The following is a 25728-nucleotide window of genomic DNA, read 5'->3' as shown; positions in this document are numbered from 1 at the left end:
TGCAAGGGAGGGGTAGAAACTCCACCCCAATAGTCTCCCCGGCCTCCACTCAAAAATGACTTACCGGTCTGGTTCCCCTCTCATGCCTCCCCGGTCGAGAGACGAAAACATCTTTCTTTCATGCATGGGAGGGAATCACCACAGACCAATGGGTGCTCAAGACCGTCATCCACGGTTACTGTATCGAGTTCAGCCGACCACCTTGATACCAAACCCCAACGTCAAGACGCATATCGCCAGAATACCTCAAGATCCTGCTGCAAGAGGTGGAGATCCTGCAAGAAAAGGGCGCGATAGAAGTCGTCCCTATGCTAGAGGTAAACAAAGGTATTTATTCAGTGTACTTCCTCGTACCCAAAAAGGAACTCACATGTGCCCTGTGCTAGACTTGCGCCCAGCGAACAAATTTGTCAAGCCACAAAAGTTCAGAATGACAACATTGCAAGAGGGAATCCCTCTACTAACACAGGGGGAGTACAGTGTCAACATTGGACATGAAAGATGCATACTTTCATATTTCAATGCTGCCAGTGCACAGAAAATACCTAAGGTTCATGATAGAAGACATGCACTATCAGTACAAGGTCCTTCCCTTTGGCATTGCCTCAACCCCAAGGGTATTTACAAAGGTACTGGCGGTAGTTGCGGCTTACCTGCGCAGGCAGTCCATTCAAGTCTATCCTTAACTCCACGATTGGCTAATAACAGGGAACTCGTACGGAACATGCCTATCAAACACCCAGAAGACGGTAGATCTACTCTTCGGTCTGGGATTCTCCATCAACGAGAAAAAGTCCAGCCTAGACCCCAGCCAAGTCAAACAATTTCTGGGGGCTCTAATTCGGACAGATGACAGCCTTGTCTTCCCCTATAAGAAGAGGGTTCAAAACATGCTGTTCCAGATCCCTCATTATATAGCCAATCGCGAGGTGACTGTACACAAAGTAATGCGACTGTTAGGGATGATGGCCTCCTGCATTTACTTAGTCCCACATGCACGTTTGCGCATGCGCCCCATGCAAGAGTGGCTCAACAGCCAATGGTGTCAGGCCAGCGGACAATGGGACGATCTAGTGGTTGTCTCGGCAGCCCTCATTCTCTCTCTGCAGTGGTGGTCGAGGGAAAACCTCTTACAGGGAAAAACCTTCATCACCCCCGCAGAAGAAGCCACTCTCACCACAGACACACCTCTCACGGGAGGAGGGCTCACCTCCTTCATAACATGGCGAACATCATTTGGTCCCCAGCAGTAGCATCCATCCACATAAACCTGTTGGAATTGTTAGCAGTGTTCAAAGCCCTGAAGGCTTTTCAGACACTACTACAGGGAAAGACAGTACTAGTCCTCACGGACAGTGCCACAGCCGTGTATTACCTGAACAAACCCAGTGGCACGCACACTCCAGGGCTATCCAAACTGTCCTCGAACATATGGTAGTGGGCTCTCAAACACAAGATTTTCTCCTGTCTCAACATGTTCCAGGGGAACTCGATCTTCTGGCAAACGTGCTCAGCTGAGACTTTCCACTACCCACAGAGTACGAATGGCGATTACACAAAGACATTGTCTCCAACGTTTTCGCAGAGATCGACTTGTTCACAACTCTGGAGAACACACAATGCCCAGATTACGACTCCAGGTACCACCAGAGCCGCTCCAAGGGGAACAGTTTCTGGATTACGTGGTGAGGGAAGTGTGTCTACGCTTTTCCCCCCGACTCCCCTACTCAACAACATGCACAGTGATTCTGGTGGCCCATTGTGGGCCCGCCAACCATGGTTCTCACATCTGATGGCGATGTCACTCTCTCCTCCTATGAAGCTACCTTTCCCAAACAACATGCTATCACAAGACGTGGGGAAAAACTCCATCCATACCCGCAAACTCTCAATTTAGCGCCCTGGCTCCTGAAGTCCGAGTTCGGGCACCTCCAACTTCCTCAGAGATGCATGGACATACTTGGAGAAGCAAGAAAGCCTAACACCAGTCATTGCTACTCCAATAAATGGAAATACTTTGTTATCTGGTGTAATTCCAGGAGTATCAACCCCATAGACTGCTCCAACAAATGTTGTCTTATACCTGACTCATCTACTTGACTCTGGTCTGGTTTTTAATTCCCTGAAGGTACACCTAGCTGCACTTACAGCTTATACTAAGTCCCAGAAACAGGTGTTGTGGTGGAAGATCCCAGTCATCAAGACTTTTATAAAAAAGGGGTTAAAAGACGCAAACCCCCCCCTATTTCAAACCCAGCTCCCGGATGGGACCTAAATGTGATATTAACTAGACTAATGAGATCTCCTTTTGAACCTATGCATAAGGCTAGCCTTAACGCACTCACTTACAAGACCGCCTTCCTAGTGGCAGTCACTTCCATAAGAAGAGTTAGTGAACTACGGCCCTTTCAGTTCAAGACCCATTTGTCAGAATTCACAAAGACAAGGTGGTTCTGCGCACTCACCCATGGTTTGCGCCTAAATTAATTTCAAAGTTCCATGTGAACCAATCTATAGAACTACCCACCTTCTTCCAGAACACCACTAACGTGGCAGAAAGAAGCCTACAAACACTTGATGTGCACAGGGCAGTCATATATTATCTGGAAAAGACTAAACCACTAAGTAAAACAAACCAGTTTTTCGTTTCAGTGGCAGCTGGTAGAGAAGAGGACCCTGTCTCTAAATCAGCCATCTCAAAGTGGATTGTAAAATGCATCACACTCTGCTACACTCTTGCCAAGAGAGGCCTGCTCTTCAAGCCTAGAGCACACTCTACTCGGGGCACAGGGGCTTCCACAGCATTCATTGCAAATGTTCCTCTCCAGTCCATTTGCAAAGCGGCAACCTAGAATTCTGTACACACCTTTACAAAACACTACTGCCTAGATACTCACTTTAGGTCTGACTCCCAGGTTGGACAAGCGATACTAAGACATATCTTTATTACTGTTCCTTCTGACATCCCACCACCAACTCTGGGTACTGCTTGCTAGTCTATGCACAGCATGTGACTTGAAGCAGATTCCCAAGCATCAGAAGACATGCATTACATACCGTAATAGCATTTCTGATGATTCTATCTTCTTAGATTCACATGCGCCCACCCTTCCTCCCTGCTCGGAGTAGAAGGAACATAGACATCTTAATACTCTTTCTATCTTTACTCACAATAGTCATAAGGCCCCCTCACGGAAGAAAAAACACAGAGGGACCTCGACCCGTGAGGTATTTTGGGTACACTACACGTTACGTTAGGGATAGTGTTACAAGCACTCCCATGTTGACGTCCCCTTTTGATCCTTGAAAGACACGATGCAGTACTCTGCGATTACCATTAATGTTGGACTATATGCACTGCATGTGAATCCAAGCAGAATCAATCATCAGAAATGCTATTACGGTAAGTAATGCATTTCATTTCATTGTTTAAAACATTCTGGAGTGCAGTATATATGGAATAAAGTGTAATATTGATATAAATTGAGATCAACCAGAATTAATACCTTTTTTTAAAAGAGCCACACATTTGTTTGATCTCATTAGTGGGTATTGCCTAATTCTACCTGGGCATGAAGTTTGTTAAAAGAATTACGTAATAGTGAGAAATAAATGCTGATCCCAAAATAAATGTGTAGAATTTTGGGGCCTGGTTTGCTAGCCTATAGTGCAGAGCTGATTCTCAGGGGCCCTGTTCCCTGGCAGCATGCATCCTGTTACACCCTACTGAAATGCCTGTAAGTTTCACATATAGGTAGTGTAAGGAATTAAGAGTAAGAGTCAGACATAGTAGCAAGTTTCAGTATGGAATATGACCTTTATTGTGAAAAATAATGAGGGGTTGGGGAAATCCTACCTGTCCCTGTGTTTGAGGGGTTACCCTGCCTCAACAAAACTAATGAACGTCTGTGTTAGGATGTTAAACCAAAGAGCGTCCTCCATCCAAAAACCCTAAACTGACCCTTACACACTAAACTTCGAACAATGTGTACAAGGGGATTTCTGCAAGCTATGCACTTGTAGCTTTCTTTCAGAGAGACAAACCTAATGTTCTATGGTGCCGAAAACAAAATGGAATTAAAGTTACAATGATCGGAAGGGCTCCTCCCTTCCCCTATATTTCTTCTGGTCTTTCACTGTCTGTCCGGTACTTCTGGAAAAAAAGGTCAAATAATGTTCCACTATTTCAAAGGGCTCTCACATTGTGTCTCTTTCTACAGTATTTCACTTCACAGTTTCAAGGGGCGGGACTTCTCCCTTGAGTTTCTTCACTTAATATGCTTCCACAGTTTTAAGGAAAATAACTCTTTCACATTATTCATTTTGGTTTTCACCATCCAATATATTCCAGTGGGAATAGGCCTTCTCTTGAGTCTCTTTTAAACGCTTAGTTTTCTTGAATCTTCAGTTTATCTCAATTAACCTTAAAGGGGTATGGTTCTTTCATTTTCCTTTTCCTTTGACTGTTCCTCTTTTTATCCCTGGTGTGCCAAGGTATTGTGACTTTATTACAGATCCTTAAAAAGGGTATGGGTCTTCCCTTTTTGTATTCATTCTCACTCTTTCGTGTTTTCAGGTTTAATTCTCTTTTTACTCTTGGTTTACTCTCCTGCTAGGATATCACAATGTTTTTTCTTGTGTACCATCCCACCCTTGCACAGTGCCTGGTTTACTCTCCTGCCAGGGCTTTATATCCTTTAATGGGTATGAGTCCCAGACTCACCGTTTGCATGGTTCACTATCCTGCCAAGGATTTTCCTTTCTCCTCTCACTCTTTCTCTCATTCATGAAATAATTATTTTCCAGTATTGGGTCACCAACCCTTTCTCAGCAAACTTCTGATTGATATCAACTCCTCTTTTCAAATATTGGGTCACCGACCCTTTATTAATACTGGTCGTATTCATATTAATATCCTTTTCCAAGCATTGGGTCACTGAGCCCTTCTTAATACCGTTTGTTTTTGTATCAATCTCTCTTTTCCATGTATTGGGTCACCAAACCTTTCTTAACAATGTATTTGTATCAATCTTTTGTTCCAAGATTTGTGTCACTGACTCTTTCTTAAAACTGTTAATATTTGTATCAGTTCCCCCAATTACTAATTGGGCTTTTTTGTTCTGTTAATGATATGTGACACTTGGTCACAAGAGCCCCGATAACCCACTTGCTCTCTGTGTGCTTACCGGGAAGCTGTGGCCTTACTCGCATCCTTCCATCTTCTCCTTCGGTTAGCTGATTGGTGTTTTCCCCGTTAGCCATTTGACGCCCGCTTTATCTTCCTTTGATTCTGGATGGCTCCAACTTCCGATAGCAATAAAGTGGTGAGCTTCTCTTGGCCTGGTCCCTCTGCATGTCGTTCTCGTCAGCCTCTGTGCTGCCTTCCAAAGTGTTGTTGCCTCTGGCGTTCCAACCAGCATCCACTCAAGCTGCGTTCTGCTGCAGTCTCTGCCTCTCACTTGAATTCTGTTCAGCTGTGCATGTTTTAAACTTCCCAGCATTAGTTAACACTTTACAGAGACTAGAACATGGCATTTGCTTACCACTTCTGGTCATCCTCATTCTTCCACCCCTCTTCCACATCTCAGTAGTTAAAGGGGGGGGGGTGCTAAATAAGGTTGTTGGTCAGGAAAAGTTTGGAATTCTTTGTGCTTCACAATAAGCCATACAGGCATGTTGCAAAGGCGCATGGGTGTCATTAAGAATAACATCTGAAGGTTTATTTTGATTCAGTGTTTTGCTACCTATCTGGGGTTTGTCCTCCCCTACGTAGTCCTCGAGCAGATAGCCACCCCCAGGCTTAGAGTTAGGTAGCTTCTGCCTTTCCCTGGTCACGTAAGAAAAACCTCTCACAAGAGAATCAGTGACGATGTTTCTAGATTCGGCACAGGAGTGAACCTCGTCTGTGAAGAATCGTGCACTCAACAAGGTTGAAGGAGCACATTTTCCATGATTATATAGTGGTTTACCTGGCTCCGTGCCAAACGAACAGTCTGAGAAAATGGGGTTGCAGCTGCCAAGGTGTTACCACCAGTGTTGCTGGTGATTTGCCCTTCCAACATCACATCCAAAGTGTCTTGCACGAGAGGCGAGTACAGGAAGGAGAGAGAAAGAGGTAGGGAGAAACAAGATGCTGGATTCCTATCCTAAATATTCAGAATTCTCCCTGTCTAGACTAAATCCACCCTCTTCCGACTGCAATCGGATCGAGGAGCTCTATGGTATGCAGCACTCTGCTGTGAGGATACTCCATTTGAATGGGTGTATTCATATAATGCCTCAGCCCATGACCACTTTCTGTTGAGTGGCTATCTCAGGAGGAGGGTTTTACCTTCTGTCACAAAGGGATCAAAGAAAAGGCCTCCCCATTGAGGTTCCATTCCTATCACTTGGTATGACCAGCCTGTATGGCCAGAATACACATCATCTTCCACCGCTGGGCTGGCTCTCAGGAGCTGACACATGTGTGATATCAAATTGGATGTGGTTGCAATGATTATGAACAGTGCCATGCATCACGCCCTAACTCAGGCCTAGCATATAGTTAGTTTACCCTGGCACCAGCATGAGCTGCTTATAATCATGATGTTTTCTAACAGGTGTGCATATCTTCAATGTCATCCCTGTGCTGCAGTGACTTTAGCTGTGACTTCAGCTGTCACTCTTGGGTTTTTTGGTGCTTTGGCAAGTAGCACAGCCAGCAATGATATCACTTAATTTGTTATAAAAGCTGCCTGCTCTGCACAGTTAAGAGAAACTGTGTTGTTTTCCACCCATGAACGTTCAACATCGCCCTTATGCATAACTTCACTGTGCAAATGGGTTGCAGGTCAACTGGTCGAATCTAAATGGTCGACAGGACAAATGGTCGACACCAAAAGGTCGACAGGTCAAATGATCGAATTTCTTTTGTTTTTTTTTTTTTTTTTTGGGGGGGGGACCGCCTAAACGAAAACCTAAAAAAATACAACTAAAAAAAAAAATTAGATAATTTGTCCTGTCGACCAAATTGTGTCAACCATTTGTCTGTCGACCATTTGACTAGACACCCTGCAAATGCTCAGCCAAAGTTCTCCTCACTTTATTCTCTCTGCTTTCTCTTTTCCTCCGCACCACTTTCTGACTCTGCCTCAACACACTGCCAAGGTTCAAATTGCATTTTACACCGAACTGCCACACTTCCTATTGGCCCAAAGCCTTTATCTAATCACGCGATTGGGCCTGACCCGGGCAATTTCTCAAGAGGAATTGTATGCGATTGCTGAGTGTGCATGCATCAGGATTAGGATGCCGGCTAATCGAGTAACAGTTTCCCCAGGTGGCAAGAACCTTTCCACTAGCTGAGGCTACAAGAGATTTGGCTGTTATCTTGGCAAGTGTAGGAGCGAGTGTTGTTCCTGTAGCAATTGGGGTGAGGATGGAGGGCTGTGTCTCTGCTACTCTACTGCAAAACATTCTTGCTCTGAGATGTTCAGGGCGTGCTGATCAAAAAAGGGGGGGTTGAGAGTGCACGGTTAGTCTGCGAGCATCACATACGAGCTTCTGACTCTTAATGTACCAGGCTTCCATAGTTTCATTGAGTGACGTGCAGACGCTGCTAGCGGCGGATCCGTGAGCTCGACCTCCCACTAATCTATTTGACAGGAACGAGACCAGGATCATACTAGTGAGCCTGGCACATCCACCATATACCCCATTCACAGTGTGAGTGGTGGTCCACGGCCCGCAGGGTCACCCCAGTCTCATCCCCTAGTTTCAGCGTTGCACTTTTGTCACAATATCCTGAAGGTAAGCAGTGCTATCAAAAAAGTAAATCCCGCCTTTTTCAGAGATCTGTGTATTCCACGTCCTAATCTCAGTAAGTAGTGCTTTAGGTTAATGCACTTGATTCTGAGCTCTCTCCGCACATTTTGCCGTTTCCAATCCCAGTTTAATTCCTTATTGCTTTTTTTGCAACCATCCTTATGTATTTTATATGTTAAGCTCTTGGCAGATCAGTCTACGTTGCTTGTTGAAATCACTATCTCCCAGTGCCTCTGGTGTCTCATGTGTCAACACTGGGAAAGCCCTTAAAAGTATACTGAATGTTGTTGGCACAAGCTAAATTGGCCAGGAGCCCCAGCACACTTGTAATTGCCCGTAGATGGGCAGGTCTCGACGTGCAGGTCCAAACATGCTTCGGTGCTTAGCGAACTTGAGTCTTCTTATCAAATATATGTTTTTATTTGATCTCTTCAGGGGAAGCCTGTAACACACACAAGCTAGACATAATGCCTTGCATGGTTCTTTCCCTGCTTTCCCACTTGACCACATTTTGTTATCATGTGCTTCACCTCCTAGTGCTTCTGCGCCCATATCTGTCAAAAAGAAATCAGTTGAATACTGGCAAAAACAGGCCTACGAAGGACCCTTCTCATGGCTCTTCAAAGAATAATTATGTAATTTAGCATGTTACACTGGAAGGTCCCTTTCACAAAATCCACAGTTATAGAAACTCAATGACTCCTTTTCCCGAACAAATGTCACACACTTAGCAAGTGTTGTCCCCCCCACAGTCTTTCAAAATGATAGATAAAAAAAGAAATCTTGCCATACAAAACGCAAAAACCTTTCACTATAAAAAAGCCTGACCTGTTGTTGTCCGCCTGTGTTTTATCTTGCTCCAGTTCTCGCGCATATTTATTTCTAGAACAATTCTTTAGCACAGGCCTAACCCAAAGAGATCAGAATAATTGACAGGGTGAGCAGGAGGGTAGGAATAACTTAATAGGCGAGAGGGTGTGTGGAAAACAGTGGGTTAGGAACAATGGAAGGAATAGGACGAATGGGAGAAGGATCAAAGCAAAGGGGTGGATGAAGAGGTGGGTTATTTGATCAGCTGCTACAGGTTCTGACATACAATGCTTACAATTGGTCAGGAGTGTGACATGTCCCTGAACAATAGAAGATCACGAGCAATGTCGATGTTTGGGGATGAGGTCAGATGTGAACATAGATATCCCAAGCTGAAGAACCTCTGCTTGTGACATCGCTTTGGATTGCGTGAATTTGTTGATGCTGGTGAGAACCTCTTTCTTCCAATATTTGCTCTACCTTCTGCGTACACTTGTCTTAGAATTTCCATGTATGGTTCTATTGCAGATTCTACTTGGGAATTTTTGAGTCTAATTCTTGTTCTTTCGATGAAAGTTCTGAAACATGATGGAAAATATTTCACTCAGGTAAAGTGTCACAGTAGATTTTTCTTTTTCATTCTATGATGCATTAAGTTATTCAATCTGACCTCATTGGCAAAAAGGAATAAGGATTGTGATGTGTTAGATAGGAAATGGAAACGGCATTAAACCATGAGAACACTGGAAATAATGTATTGATTCTTCTTAAAAGGAGATGTTTTGTTCTGTTCTTGCTTTTATTAAAAGTGATCAACTAAGTGACAATGCTACAAAACATGCATAGATTACAAAATAATTGAATTTGTTAGTTTGCAACAGTAAATCCTGTTTGCAACAGTAAATCCTAATTTCAAAACCGTGTGTATGTTATGTATACAAAATAAACTATTACAAATTAAAGTAGTTTGCTGAGATTGGAGGCAATGCAAACTGAAAAATGGAGCGTTTTGAGCATTCTCTTACTGGCTCAGACGATTGAAACCTATAACTCTACTTCTCCAGCATGGGGTCTGGCATGGATTCACATGCTCATGAATATTCCCCGTCGTCAGGCTGGGAGTCCTCGGTAAAGAAAAAACCAGTATCAGTTTCGTTTCTGATCTGTCTTTCGTAGTAATAACCAATCACTGGTCTCTGCGTCATACTGACCACAGCCAATGACTGCCCTCTACCTAAGCACCGCCTCTGGCAGCCATCTTCAGATTTTTACCGCACGTTCATGTGTTGGGATCCTCGTGCTATTGCTCTCGAGCGTTAGTGCTATTTTTTCACGTTTTTTCTCAAAAACTTTGTTTTTTTCGGTCAAAAGAGCCTCAAGCTCCACCGACTCTCCATCCGATCAACGGGGACCCGTGTCAGATTCGTCTGCGCCCCTCAAGGGTGAAGATTTCGTCGAGCTACGTTTTTGGAGGACTCCAGAAGCTTCTCAGGCCCGGACATGGCCCAGGAGAAGGGAAGCTCGACGCCCGGAAAGCTGTTCAGGGTCTGCCCTGGATGCCAGCTGCAGAACGTCTTTAAGGAGGACGAACACTCCTTTTGTCTCTACTGCTTACATGAGGACAAAACGCACGTGGAGAAGGACTGTGCGTTTTGCGGCAATATGTCGGAGCGGACCATGAAGGACCGCCATCAACGCCTCGCCAACTGGCTGCAAGGGAAGAGCCCGTCAGGCGAGAAGAAGAGGAAGAAATCCGAGCGGTCTTCTAAGACCTTTGAGGACGCCCCGGCGACGGGGGTCCAACACAAGGCAAGCACCGCGAGTCCGCTGGCACCGGGAGTGCCGAACGGTCGGGCTCTACGGGCGCCAGGCAGGGCGCACCCTCCTCGGCACCTTCAGCCACGAGCCAACGCTCTGGGTCGGGTAAGAGGAAGGGCGAGCACCCGGCGAAGCTCCTGGAGAGGCCCCGGTCGAGCTCGAAGGCCCCATCGGAGGGGGAGCGAGGCAGTTTCCCCCCCTCAAGGATAAGGCGGTCAGCGCACCTAAGGTGGTGAAGGCCTTAATCCATCCGGCCAAGCCCTCTATCGATACTGTCGCGGCGGCCCTGGCTCAGCCTGTGGAGGCTACACCAGTGGTGGCGATCTCGGGGCTCATAGTCTCCCTGCCACCTCGGAGGGAGTCCTCTTTTGTGCCCATCGATAGGACCCCCGTGAAATCCCCGGCGGGGAAGAAAAAGGGGGGGCAGGGCGTCGTCGTAGATTCGGCTTCAACCTCGGAGGAAGAGCTGATCGAGGTCTTAAGCCACGGCCTTGGCGTGGATGAAGACCGGCCCGTCGGGATGGATCCCGACGCAGGTGACGACGACATCGTCGAGGGTGTCGACGGGGCCCCTGATCGCCCGTCGGATTCCCCTCTGCCAGCGCCGCGAGACAACTCGGCGGCCATTTTGTTGGCTATACAGTCCTTATGCTCAGAGATAAGGACGAGACTACCGTTGCCGACGGAGGAACCTCTCACGTCGGGGGATCCTGAACCAGGATCTTCGGGTGTTCCCCCGCCCAAGAAAAGAAGGATTCACCCTCCACCTCCTTTTCAGCCGTCGCGCCCCGTCCAGCCCTCCTCCCCGTCCACCCGAGGGGATGATACGGGGACTGACACGGCAGCGACGGGTACGGACGACGAGGTATACGAGGATCTACCGTCGTCACCTCCCACCAGGGCTTCTCCGCCCGACGAGATTGGATCGTTCCACTCCATGATCACCAGGGCATCCGAGCTTTTCCAACTCTGCCCTGAGGAGAAGAAAAAGGAAGGATTCCTTTATCAACGGCGCTAGGCCAAGAGGAAGACGGTCCTCGCGGTGCCTCTGCTGGATGACATTTGGGATGAGGGCCTCGCCCTCCTCAAGAACCCTTCCACGACGCCAGCTAGAAGAGACCGGTACGAGAAGAAGTACCGGGTCCCGGACGCGGCCCCCCTGTGCCTCCGGGCGCAGCCTACCCCGGACTCCGTCTTCTCCGCGGCGGCCAGGAAGAAAGCGGGGGGGGGTGCGGCCTCCACATCGACTTCCCCATCGGACGGCGAGGGAAAGAAATTGGACGCTATGGGACGCAGGGTCATCTCGTCTGCAGCGACGACGATTAAAGCGGCCAACGCCTTGGCTATCGTGGCCCGCTATGACAGGGAGCTATGGTACAAACTGGCTCCCCTGCTGGACTTCCTACCGGACGACAAGAGGGCGGATGCCCTGGAGATTCTACAGGAAGGTGAGGTGGCGTCGGACCACGCCATCACTATTGCGACGGACATCGCCGACACTGGGTTTCGCCAGTTGGGCAACGGCGTGTGCCTTAGGCGGCGTGGATGGCTCAAGGCTACGGACTTCCGTCAAGACGTACAGACCAGAGTCCTGGACATGCCGTTCGATGGGAACAACCTGTTTGGGAAAACAGTGGACGATTCCCTTCAGGCCATTAAAGCGGACACTGAGACGGCCCGGGCCCTGGGGGTTCTGCAGCAACGACGGACGCCCTTTCGGAGCAGCGGAGGCAAGGGCGCCTCCAAAGGTTCCGGCACGGGTTTCTCCACCTACCGTCAAGCGGCCCGCTCGTCGTCTCAGGAGGCCTACAGAGGACGAGGCAAGTCTGGCGGACCCCGCCGTCGTCGCCAAGGAGGTCAAGGCGGCAAAGCCTCGTCGAAACAGGATTGAACCGGCCGTGGGGTCGGGCCCCCACCGAAGCACCCCGGTGGGAGGCCGGCTGGCGAGCTTGGTCAGCGTGTGGGAGTCCATCTCCACCGACCGTTGGGTGCTGGACGCCTTAGCCCGGGGCCACGCGCTCGAGTTTCAAAGAAGGTGCCCGCGCGTCCCCCCCGTGGCCAGGAAAGAGCTTCACGTCCCTCAGCTTCTCCTGGAGGTAAAGGCGATGCTCAGGAAGGGCGCCATCGAACTCGTCCCAAAGAGGCTTCGGGGCTCCGGAGTTTACTCGAGATACTTCCTCGTGAAGAAGAAGACGGGAGGATGGCGCCCCATCCTAGACCTGCGACGTCTGAACAAGTTTATCAAGGCGCAGAAGTTCCGGATGGTCACCCTCCAGCACGTCCTGGGTCAGCTGGAGGAAGGAGACTTCCTGTCGTCGTTGGATTTGGAGGATGCCTACTTCCATATTCCCATCCTAAAGGGGCACCGAAAATTCCTCAGGTTTGTGGTCCAAGGGCGTCACTACCAGTTCAAAGCCCTCCCCTTCGGACTACGGTCGGCACCCAGGGTATTCACCAAGTGCCTTGCACCGGTGGCGGCGCAGCTGCGCCGCGAGGGGATCCACGTCTACCCCTACCTGGACGACTGGCTCATCCGAGCCAAGACGAGGGAGCTCGCCGTGGAGCACACGGCAAGGACCGTCCAACTTCTCACGGACCTGGGATTCTCCGTGAACTACGCCAAGTCCCACCTGGTACCCGCGCAAAACGCACTGTTTCTGGGACCGAAGCTCGACACAGTGTCCCTTCTGGCCTCCCCGTCGGAGGAAAGGACCAGGTCCATCCTGGGCAAGGTACAGCGGATGTTGGTTTCCGACGCGGCCAAGGTGAGGTCCATCAAGTCCCTCCTCGGAATGATGTCTTCTTGCATCTACCTCATTCCCATGTGCAGGCTCCGGATGCGCCCGTTGCAGGAGTTCCTGGACGCGCGCTGGATCCAAACGACGGGCGGCTTCGAGGAGAGGATCACACTCGACGAGAGTTTCCGCCGAGCGGTCCGGTGGTGGGGCACCCGCGCGCATCTGACGGCGGGCATGGACTTCCAGACCCCAGACCACCAGGAGACAGTGACCACGGATGCCTCCCTGGAAGGGTGGGGAGCGCACACCGAAAATCTGCACGCGAGAGGCCTTTGGCTCCCGACGGAGAAGTACCTCCATATCAACGTCCTGGAGCTCCGTGCAGTGTTCTGGGCCCTCAGGTCCTTCCTTCCATCCCTCAAGGGCAAGGTGGTGAGGATCTTCACCGACAACACCACCACCATGTTTTACATCAGGAAACGGGGCAGAACCAGGTCCCCAGCACTGTCCAAGGAGGCGCAGGACCTGTGGCATTGGGCCGTCGCCCAAAGGATGTTTCTGGTGCCGTTTCATCTGGCAGGGATAAAAAACACCATCGCCGACTCACTCAGCAGGGAGCTGCGCTCGTGCCACGAGTGGGAACTACGGCAGGATCTAGTGGATCGCCTCTTCCGACGGTGGGGCAGACCCCAGATCGACCTGTTCGCGACGGCGACGAACTCCAAGTGCCGGAGGTTCGCCAGCAGGTTTCCCCAGGCGAGGAGCATGGGCGATGCTTTCTCGTTCCCCTGGGAGGGCCTGTTCCTCTACGCGTTCCCTCCTTTGCCACTGCTAATCCGGCTCGTCAACCAGCTCAAGAGGTCACGGTGCAGGATGATCCTCGTCGCACCTGCGTGGCCGAGGCAGATATGGTTCCCGGACCTTCTGGACTTGTCAGCGTCACCGCCAATCAAGCTGCCGGTGGACGCGGATCTACTCTCCAGGGAAGGAGGCGCCATCCTCCACCACGACCCGAAATCGCTGAACTTGCAGGCCTGGCTCCTGCAGCGCTAGAGTTTGGGGGATACGACATACCGGCCGACTGCAGAGAGGTTCTTGCAAAGGCCAGGGCGTCCTCGACTCTTAAATGCTACGGACACAAATGGAAGAGGTTCTCTGTCTGGTGCCACGCACAGAAGATTAACCCTCTACGGATTACGGCTCCCCAGGTACTGCCGTACCTGCTGACGCTGGCCAAAGCTGGACTGGCACACGCGTCCATCAAGATTCATCTTGCTGCGATCTCCCGATACACCAGAACCACGGGCCGGACGTCCTTGTGGTCTCATCGTCTGGTGAAAGAGTTCATGAAGGGACTGTTCAGATCGTTCCCGCCGGTGAAGGCTCCGGCCCCGGCGTGGGAGCTCAACGTGGTGCTGACCAAGCTCATGGGACCTCCGTTCGAGCCTCTGCACTCGGCCCCGTTGAAGTTTCTGTCGTGGAAAACAGCGTTTCTTGTGGCCATCACCTCCGCACGACGGGTGGGAGAGATCCAGGCCCTTTCCTGCAAGGCCCCGTACTTGACTTTTCACGACACGAGGGTAGTGCTCAGGACGCACCCCTCCTTCATGCCCAAGGTACCGTCGGACTTCCATCTCAACGAACCCTTGGTGTTGCCTGTGTTCTTCCCGTCGCCTTCGTCGCCGGCTGAGAGGACTTTGCACTCGCTGGATGTGGCTAGAGCGCTGAAGTTCTACGTGGACCGCACGAAGTGTTTTCGGAAGACGTCACAACTCTTTGTGAACTTTGGACCTGTCAATCAGGGGAAGGCTCTCTCGAAGGCTTCCATTTCCAGATGGCTCTCCGGCTGTATCATGTACGGTCATCGGTTGGCAAACCGACCGCTGCCTGGCCGTCCGAGAGCCCATTCCACCGGAGCGATCGCAGCTACTACGGCGTTCCTTTCTGGTGTGCCCCTGCTGGACATATGCAGGGCTGCTACGTGGAGGTCGACGCACACCTTCACGAAATTATACTGCGTCGATCGGGATTCCAGGGAGGAGTCCAGGGTCGGCCAAGCAGTGCTGCGCAACCTGTTCGCCTGAGGTGAGCCTGGTGAGGAGGTAAGATGCTTAATGTTGAGTTTGATGTACTGCTTAATGTTGAGCCTTTGCCACCTCCCGTGGTTGTGCATGTGTGTACTGCTATGTATTCTTTATTCATGAGCATGTGAATCCATGCCAGACCCCATGCTGGAGAAGGAACAAGTTACTTACCTGTAACTGTTGTTCTCCAGCATGGGTCTGGCATGGATTCACATGCAAACCCTCCCGCCTACCCCTCTGCGGCTCTTCACTTGGTCATACTGCCACTTCACGTGCTTCCAAATCTGAAGATGGCTGCCAGAGGCGGTGCTTAGGTAGAGGGCAGTCATTGGCTGTGGTCAGTATGACGCAGAGACCAGTGATTGGTTATTACTACGAAAGACAGATCAGAAACGAAACTGATACTGGTTTTTTCTTTACCGAGGATTCCCAGCCTGACGACGGGGAATATTCATGAGCATGTGAATCCATGCCAGACCCATGCCGGAGAACAACAGTTACAGGTAAGTAACTTGTTCCTTATCTGTTAATGAACCATTTCTATATAAAATGAAAATGTATTTATATATTGAGAACGCTATATTTACATTGTTAAACTGGTGGTTGAAACCAATTTTTCCTTTGGCGGTGTCCAGTGTCACCTGAATCTAGACTAGGCTTTTATACGTTTTGTAAATAATGTAAATGCTTAAGAACGTTGAATGGGAAGGCTCAAGTTATTTTTCTTAAGCACCCATTTAAAAACTAAGGACTGCATTTACATCTTGCATCCTGGTGACAACCCTGACAAAGGCTCCATGTGTACATCTTTTTCTCAAAAACCTCTTGGGGATAGGCCCACGCGCCTCTTTCTATTTCTCAGTGAAGAGGCTCTACTCTCCTTTGGTAAAGAGGCCACCTATAAAGCCCCTAGTGCTGTTGGGGGAGAAAGATTTACATGTAATCATTTTGTGTTCTTGAATGCTGCTTCATGCCTACCATCATCAAACTTGTCTCGCTGCAAGAACATATCGCCTTAAAATCCTGCTGCATCATCTACAAGGCTGCCGCCCATAAGTCCCTAAGCTACCCCACTGACTTGCTCTGCATCTCCTGGGGCCTACAAACCACCAGAAGTAAGGCAATGTTCATACTTTCACTCCATCGGTGCAGGAAGGAAAGAAGCAGAAGACGGGCCTTCTTTGTCTACACCTTCAGAATCTGGAAACTCCTCCCCCTCAACACAAGACTCGCCCCTTTGTGTCTACATTTCAGGAAGTAGCTCAAGACCCTCCTCTGGAATGCGGCAGGGGTCTGTAATAAATTGGATGATCCGGATTGGTTGAACTGGGTAAGAAAAATAGTTAAAATATGTTTTCAAGAGATGTGGCTGTGTGACGATCCTCTGTAGGTGAAGCCCTTCCCTGAATATTGGGTAACTCTCTGCCCGGCTATCCGGGATGGGGGTGGTAGGCCACGCAAGCATCATGCAGCCTTGGTCTGTACGACTTGTGATCGGAGTCTAAGTTGTATCGCTTGCCCATCGAACCAAGTCTTATTAACTTCTATCACTCAGTGCAACAAGCCCAATTGCAGGCTCCTTATAGGTGATATTTACTTGCATCCAAAAGAGGATGGCAAAAACATATTAACTCCAAATGGGTGGCTAGCAGATCTTTTAATAACTTAGAGTGAGTCGAGCATTGGCATTGTGGGTGACTTTAATGCCAAACTGCCAGACCATAAGGTGCCCTTTGACAGGCTCCTTCTCGAAGCAGCATGTGGTAGTCTCAAGAGAAATCAAAGCATGCCTTTTGGGGGATCCACATGGGGCTCTATTGGATTCCTTTTTGCATGCTTCTTCTCTCATTGAGTTGAATGGTGTCTGGGCAGTGATCCTCCAAAATGTACCTATAGTCTAGCTGGCAGAAGTTCTTTGATCAACTACTGTCTGGTTGATTGCTACTCTTATTGGAGGGCGGAAAATTTTGAAGGATGGCCCCCAAACCGAGAGCAACCATAATCCTCTAATCATATCTTGGAATACAGATTTTTTTATATACTGGTTTAATGTATTTCACAAATTGTGATAGTCTATAGTATCCTGTTCGAGAAAGTTGCCTAAAGACAAGCTGGTTGAAATTTTGGCAAACGAGGAGATTGCAAGAGCAGATATTTAGGTGCAGGCACTTGCAGAAGATCCAGGGGCCATGTTAATGGCATGCAAGAAACTAATTGGCTTCATTTCCGAAAATGTGAGTGTATCCTAGCATTACTTCCTGATAGTTGTACAGGAGTGCGAAATGATGCCCGTGGTTTGATGCTGAATGTCGTAGAGCAAAATGTGGCTTATGGTCTGCTGCTAGGAATAAAACAAATACAGCTGGGATTAGGCATAATCTTAAGCGCGACTATAAAAAAACTTTTGAAGTTGAAGAAAAGATTGCTTATTGAATTGCAGTGGGAGACGTTGCAAGAGACCATTCGAGGTAGGGATGTGCAAGGCTTTTGGAATCTGGTTGCAAGTGGATTCCGTAAGCGGCACATGTTGCCTACCCAATATCGGAACACAAGTGGGTGTCGCACTTTAAGTTTATTTTGTTTGAAGATGGCGTACCATCTACGATTTTATTCCAGAACCTTTCTAGCGATTGTATACGCATCATCTTCTCAGCCGATGAGGTGTTGACGGCTATTACAGGTACTAAGCCAGGCAAGGCAACAGTCCCGGATGGCATCAGACCAGAAACAGATCAGTGGTTTCCTCAATGGTGGGCATCGGTTTTGTTAAGAGTGTTTAACTTAATTGCTGCATCCTTGACTATTCCAATGTCCTGGACAATGAGCCTAATTAAACCGATCTTTAAAAAGAGCTCACGTTCGGACCCCCACTGTTACTGTTCTGTATCATTGCTGGACAGTATGTCAACAATTTCTGCTAATTGCTTGCTGGCTAGGCTTGAGTTGTGGGCGGTGGAAAATAATATATTATCTACCTATCAGGTAGGGTTCAAAAAAGGTTTTACTTCATTTGACCATGTTTTTGTGCTATGAATCCTTATAGACAAATATGTGAGGCTAAGAGGGGGTGTAGTGTATGCAGGCTTTTTGGATTTAGCAAAGGCCTTAGATTTTATTGATCGCCCTCTTCTGTGTAAAAACTCCAAACAATGGGCATTCCAATTCCCCCTCTGCAAATGATTGTTTGTCTATATTCTAACACTAGGGATTCTGTCATTGGCCATTCTAGGGATAGGCCTACTAGTGAGTTTTTGAACAATAAAGGCGTGTGCCAGGGTTGCCCATGGCTCAGCTGCTGTTTATAATTTTTTTAGCAGATTTTATGACAGGCTCACTCCAGTCAGGTTTAATTCCTCCATGCCTTAATGGGGCCATGTACCCTACCCTTTCATATGCAGACAATGCCATCCTATTGGATTTGACGCTAAAGGGTTTAACCAATCGTTTGAGCGATACAGCTGGCTATTTTGAAGCTAATGGCTTAAACGTGAATTTTAATGAAACAAAGATGTTGGTTTTCGGCACTAACAAATGGAAGCACAACTAACTGGTCTTTAAATAATGTTAATATTAATGTGGTCGAATCATATTGCTTTTTAGGCGCTCCGATTTCTAGTAAGCGCTTGTGGTCTGCTCATTTAGAGCTATTAGAAAATCGCCTACATACAAGCCAGGGTGTCTTAAAAAGATTTCATCATAAATATGGTGGTTTTCCGCCTAGATAAATGTATCCAGGTGTTGGAAGCAACGGTTTATTATTCTGTTTTTCATGGCAGCGAAATTTGGGGCAGTACGAGCTGTATGGCCCTGGATCGCATTTTGCATATCCATTTGAGGAAGCTGCTGGGCCTGAGTTCTTGCACCCCAGGGCTTTCTCCTGCCTTTGAAGCTGGGGTTTTAAATATTGGTGTTCGGGCTGAAGTATTTTCGGAAATTACACTTGCGCCTCGGAGATCCCGAACATCACGAAGATAATGGAAGAGGTAGCAAAAGCTGGCACCCATGTTCTATACCTTTGGTACAAGAAAAGCTACCTATTGTGTAGAAAGTGGGGGATAGATTTGGATGAGTTGAGGGGGGGGGGCTTGATGACTAAACTGCTTAAAAAGAAATCTAGAAAGAAAGAATTTGATCAGGTTATAAATAGCATGAAAAATCTATGTTCATTGGGACACCTAATGATGGCACGTCACATTCATTATGAGAATTTCAAAGACATATCATGGCTATGGTGAGATGGAACATTTTACCATTAAGGGCCCGGATGCCGTGGCAATTTCATTCTTAGTTTTGTACTTGTGGCAGTGGGGCTGTAGAGGATTTAACTCATTTTTATTTTTATCTGCACAAGACTTTTAGATTTGCAGCGGCAATGGTTGAGAAGATATTTTATTGGTAATATTAGGTTTGTTCTTGATGCAATTAATTTTGTCTTGTCTTGCGTTGATGTATGCTTTGTTAACGATTTATGCGAGTACATCACTGCCTCTTTTAAGCGTATGGCAAAAAATGTTAACTTAATTTTTTATCAGTTTCGACCATAATAGTTTGTATTGTATATTTGAATATGATTGTTTTCAAGTAAGTTTTAGTAGTGTGTTTAGAATGCTGTTTAATTTTGTTTGTAAATGGCGAGAAACCGAAATGAAGTATTTATCTAGATCTCCTCTTCATGGAATGGATCCTCCCAAACACATAGGTCCACACACACCCCCCACCTACTCCGAGACTGGGTGATCTGCTCCGCACGTTTTCTCCCCTAATTGCTTATTGATCCCTTGCTGCCAAAATGCCTGCCTACCTTCCCTCCCCATGTTACCTTCATCTCCCTTCAATCTCTGCTTCCCTTGCTGTGCACTTCCCCCTTTATGCAAATGTACATATGTAAAGCACTCAGTTGTTTCCCAAAGCTAGGTCTCTGCTCAATAAATACCCTAATAATAATAATTCCTCCAGCTTCCAAGCAATGTATTAAGAGGTGTTCTTATTTCCCCCATTAAGGTTATTGAATGTATCTATTTGGTTAGCCCTGAAACAATACACAGTAACACCTCAGACCAAGGGGATAGAGCACCACAGTGCTACCTTATCCTTTGCAAAGAAGATGTTTCGCTGCTATGTAAACATGTGTAGCTTGATTCACGAATATTAGTAATCTTTTCGAATAACAATCTTTCTTAAATCTTTAATTTAGGAGACAAAATGAAAACAATTCCAATGCATTAACGACTAAAACAAGTCCTTCGTCAGCTACTACGTCTTCGATAACAACATTGTATTGTAATGGAAAGTACAATAGGTATAACATGAAACACAGATGTCCAACAGCACAAATCAATAAAAAAAAAAAACCGAAAACAAAATAAAAAGAAAGGTTAGAGTCAAAATATGAAAGATGCCATCTAGGCTGCACAATTGCCATTCTCTTAGTTATGTAGAAATAACATTAGCCTTCTCCTTAATCCATGTCAAAGAAGCAAGCGGAAGCAACACTTTCCATTCCTATATGGAAAATAAATATAAATCTACAGATCAGATTCCTAATATTGTACCGTGCCTCTCAAACTCATAGCAAACTCACAGCAAAAAAGTTTAAAATAAATTGTTTGCAAAAAGCACAGTGCAATGCCCAGCTAACCCCTTCACCAAATCGACACCCGGCATACACAAAACAAGAATCCGCACACTGGTGAACCACTCTCGTGTGAAATCATGCCCAAAATCCGGCTACATAAATAAAAAATACTTGTTATACCTGATCCATAACCAGGTTCAAATGTGTGATATGTGCACTCTTAAGCCAACTAACTGCCAAGGTGACCCGTGCCCAGCCCCTACTATCAAGGACTCGGCGCATGAGTTGGCCCCATTCATCACGGCCTTCATCAACTCTTCCTTTCAAACAGGTATTGTCCCGGACAATCTGAAGGACGCTTGGGTTATCCCACTGCTTAAAAAAACCTTCCCTAGACCCTAACATTCCCACTAACTTCCGACCTATCACCACTGTACCATTTCTGCTCAAGATCCTAGACCGTGCCGCATACTTTCAGATCCAAAATTACTTGGAAACTAATAACGTGCTAGGTCTACGACAATCTGGTTTCCGCCCCAGACACGGGACAGAGACCGCATTATTAGACCTTAAAACTCAAATCGAGGATCTTAAGGATCAAGGCAAACTAGCAATGCTACTACTTCTCGACCTTTCAGCCGCATTCGATCTGGTCAACCATCAGATCCTGTGCGAGCACCTCCATTCAGCTGCCAACTTCTCTTCCTCGGCTGCGGCTTGGATCAAATCTTTCCTGAGCAACAGATCCATGAGAGTCTTTGCCCCATCCGCAGCCGCGGACCCTTCCCCGATTCACTGTGGCGTTCCTCAGGGATCTTGTGTGTCACCTACACTCTATAACATTTTCACGAAACCACTCTTTGATGTGCTTGACTATCTGGGTGTCTCCTATACTAACTATGCGGACGACACCCAGATACTCATCCCCATCACTGGTGATTATCTAGGCGACACCAAGGCCCTTAACGACGTCTACTTGGTCATCCAAGCCTGGATGGCCCAACATCAGTTGTGCTTGAATGATGACAAGACGGAGCTCCTGATCTTGGGCACTGCACAACGCCTGAGCAGACTAGAGCCGTCCTATCAGTCATTCAACATAGATGGTAATATCATTCGTGTCTCAAAAGATACCAAAACGTTAGGTTTCTTCCTTGATGCCACACTCTCATTAACCCGACAAACTAATGCTGTCAGATCTGCGTCTGCATACACATGCAAACTTATCGCAGCTTGCAGACCATTCCTCACTACGTCTAACGGCGTTACGCTAGCGAGAACCCTTATTATGGCTAAAATTGATTATTGCAGTGCTCTTTATCTTGGCACCAGCCAAGAGAACCTGAACAGACTTCAAACGACACAAAACAACGCCATTCGTGCCGCTTTAAACATTCCCCGACACCACCACATCACAGAAACCAGAAGTAAGTTAAATTGGCTACCTGTCAAACAGAGAATTTCACTCAAAACACTCGCCCTTACGCACAAATGCCTAGCCAACAAAGCCCCGATCTATCTTGGTAATCGACTGTCGCGCCACTCTACCTCCCGACCTCTAAGAACAGCCCAATCCCACTGTCTAGCGATCCCCAGATTTAAATTGCAAAAAGCAGGGGGCTCAAGTTTCCCCGTCTTAGCTTCCAAGTTATGGAACTCCCTCCCTGTTTCAATTAGAGCGGAAGACTCTTTCAATACCTTCAAAGCCAATACTAGATCTTGGTTTTTCAACCAGCTTTAAGGCCGGCTTCGCGTTTCTTCCTGACCTACCCTGACTTGCCGACCGCTACTATCACCTATTGGCACTGAAACTACTGTACATATGTATATAAGATCCTCTTGTAAATGTATATAATGATTCTTTGTTATACCTGCATATCGGATCCCATGTGTAAATGTTTATGATTCTCTGTTATACCTGCATATCTGTAACCTTTTACAAATTGCGCCCTGATGCCTCCGGGCCTGCTGGTTTGCGCGTTATAAATAAATAAATACAAATACAAATACTCTATGGTCTACAAAGTGTTAGGAAAGTTTGAGTTTTTGAAAAAAGTGGAAAAATCGTACAGGACTATTCAATGTCAGATTCATAACTACTAATAACAAGTAAAATAAGTATAATTCAAAGAAGTGAAAGAATAAAATACCATAAAAAAAAGTGTAAGCAATGCCCCTCTTGTCTAGTACTAAGTTACAGTTCACAAGTTGAAGACCATCTCCTTTAAATATCACAATCTTAAGGCTACAGATTCTGCATCAGTAACCTCTTATGTTAACATAGCCCGCAACCACTCAAACAGTTTCACATGAAGCAAGTGGGAGCTCTATCACAGAAATCTTTGTCATAATGTTGTGTGCAAGGTCACAACTCCAATTGCATAAACGCTGCATCTTAAACGTGTCACTCAAATAAGATAGAAGAACTCCTGTTCTTCATTCATTCCTGAAGGCTATAACGAATCAAGAAGATATATCCACAGTATCTCTTTTTGCTTCAATGTCCGTTCTATGTCCAATGTCCCTTATATGCCCATCTTTTGTCCATTTTCATCATTCATGTGCAGGATCTGGAAACACATCTGCATGAGGTTAAGCCTGGTTTAAGGAAGGCCATGGCATGAAACAGTGAAGATGGACACAAGTGATCATACTTCAAGGGTGTTTATTGAACTTAAATGGGTTGGTTGAATGCCTATATGACCCTAAATCTAAGGATGGGAGCAAGCTATGAACATCAAATAATAACGCAGTCCTATTCGAGTCTCTGTCAAAATAAAAGATCCTATACTAATAAACCTATTGCCAATCATTACTTCTAATTACGAAAGACTGCGGAACAATAGTGTATGCAAAAAGAAAAGTGTTCAAGAAATAATATGTTAGGACGGTTGAGGAGCTGATTTCCCTTCCCCATGTTTTCGTCACAGGGAAAGGCAGCACGTTCGAGCTCTGTACACACTCTGGCTTCTCTGCCACGAGGATGCAGTTCAAAGCATATATATCGTGGCTTTATGCCAAAGTCTCTTTTTCAATAACAGTCTCTTACTGCAGAGGGCCTGTCGTAACAAACAGGCATCAAAGTTAGATTCCTATCATGTTCTTCACATGCACAAGTTCTTGCTTTCAGTGTTTATCATGGGTCTCCCTCCTTCAGGCTTGGACCGCCCTCGTTCCGGCTCGGATCCTCTTGATATCAAAATCGAAGACTTTTGAATGTGCAATGGGTTTTGCTTAAACCGTTGTAGGACCACTTCGATTTACTTCACACAATGTTCTCATCAATCTTCTACTTTTGTTTCTCTTGGCGGGATATCTTACAGATACCTTCGATTGAGCACATGCATGTTGCCCGACCACCCTGTCAATGGTATCGTATCTTTCCTTCTCAAGTTCAAACAGTCATCAGTAGTTTAGCTTTATTCGCATCTTTCATCACATGCGTTTCACAATATTCATTCTAGTGCTCGTTAGCTTGCAACCTTGACTTCAACACAGATCGGTATTGCATCAGTCTCCCCCCAAGCCACCAGCTGTGTTGATCTCCCTGGCGCTTCTTTGTTCTTGGAGTCAAGGACGATACCTCAGCGGGTGCTGCTCCTCCCCATCTTGGTCGGTTGCGCGGGAGGGCCTTCAGTACCTCTGATACATAATGCAGGATTCTTCAGTTTGGTTTCCTGGCCTTACACTTTCTGATTACAGGGTTTCTTGAAAGTAATGGTTTCTTGCCAAAAAGGTCATGGGTATTTCCCTCCTTGCAAACCCTTCTCGATTGGTCGTCTTTCTCCTCTCGTTCAGCTGCTGACTAGAAACTGCTCTTGCTTTGTGTGCTTTGCTGGAGTATACTCCAGATAGTTTCTGCCTCGAAAGAAAGAAAAGGGGGGTTGGAGGCCAATCCTCGATCTGCGTCGACCCAACATGTATTTAAAGTCCCAAAAATTCCACATGGTCACGTTACAACACGTGCTCGGCCAGGTGGATGAAGGGGATTTTCTTATTTTGCTGGATCTGGAGGATGCCTACTTCCACATCCCCATCCACAAAATAAACTGCAAATTCCTGCGATTTGTGGTCCAGGGTCAGCACTACCAGTTCAAGGCCCTGCCCTTCGGCCTAAAATCATCTCAGAGAGTCTTTACAAAGTGTCTGGACCTACTAGTGGCGCATCTTCATCTTCGCGCTCTGAATCTGTCATGATTCCTGCCCCTCATGTCCCTAGCCCTAAGATGTCAGGCTGGAGCCAGGCCACAATCACCTACATGGCACTCAAGGGCTTCTTCATCCCTCCAAAGACCCACTTGGAGTCAGACTTGGCGCTTGTGGCACCAGACTCACTCACTCCCATAGGATAACATTGGGGATTGGACTTGTAGTGCATTGATGGGGACAAGATGGATGCCCCCACATATTTCGGTTCCCAGAACTGCATGTGCGGTCTAGTCTTTTGGGTGTGGTTCAGCCCATAGGCACCTGGGATACCCAGAGACTATATAAGCCACACCCAGGCTGAGAAACATGCTTTGCGTTTTCTGCACCTGCAGCGTGTGACACTCACCGTGTTCGGATCGGTCTCCAGTAGGCCTGCATCTTTCTTCTGCGCTCAGATCCTGCAAGAACAAGAACACCGTTAGGAACAGCCTTACCTTGCGGCGCTTCTGCCCATCAGTCATCGCTCCTTCTGTTCTGCGGGCATCTTCGGCGGTGTCATTCCCATTCCGGCACGCCGCTTCCTAAGGAAAAGGGAAAAGAACAGAAAAAAGGCATTCGTAAGCATTCTGCAAATTTTCGCTTATTTTTAAATACTGTACGAGCTTCAAACGCTTACCTGAATCCCAGCCACTCTGGGGGAACTCTGTCTCTGGAACTTCTCATCCATCTGCAAGAGGGAAAAGACACTCCA

General features: G+C 47.2%; 1 protein-coding gene across 2 annotated transcripts in view; it reads left to right on the top strand.

Annotated features, from left to right (window-relative positions):
- Positions 1–25728, top strand: part of SMS (spermine synthase) — a 707978-nt gene that overhangs the window by 504016 nt on the left and 178234 nt on the right. For both annotated transcript variants that reach the window (XM_069639097.1, XM_069639096.1), the window contains exon 9: positions 9142–9221. In XM_069639097.1, coding sequence (XP_069495198.1) covers positions 9142–9221 — 80 coding nt within the window. The remainder of the gene's footprint in view (positions 1–9141; positions 9222–25728) is intronic.

This window comes from Ambystoma mexicanum, chromosome 7q (assembly GCF_040938575.1).
Source record: "Ambystoma mexicanum isolate Mex_15411 chromosome 7q, UKY_AmexF1_1, whole genome shotgun sequence".
Taxonomy (NCBI): Eukaryota; Metazoa; Chordata; class Amphibia; order Caudata; family Ambystomatidae; genus Ambystoma; species Ambystoma mexicanum.
Note: the sequence above shows the minus strand (reverse complement) of the source record. Positions and strands in the feature narration are given on the sequence as shown.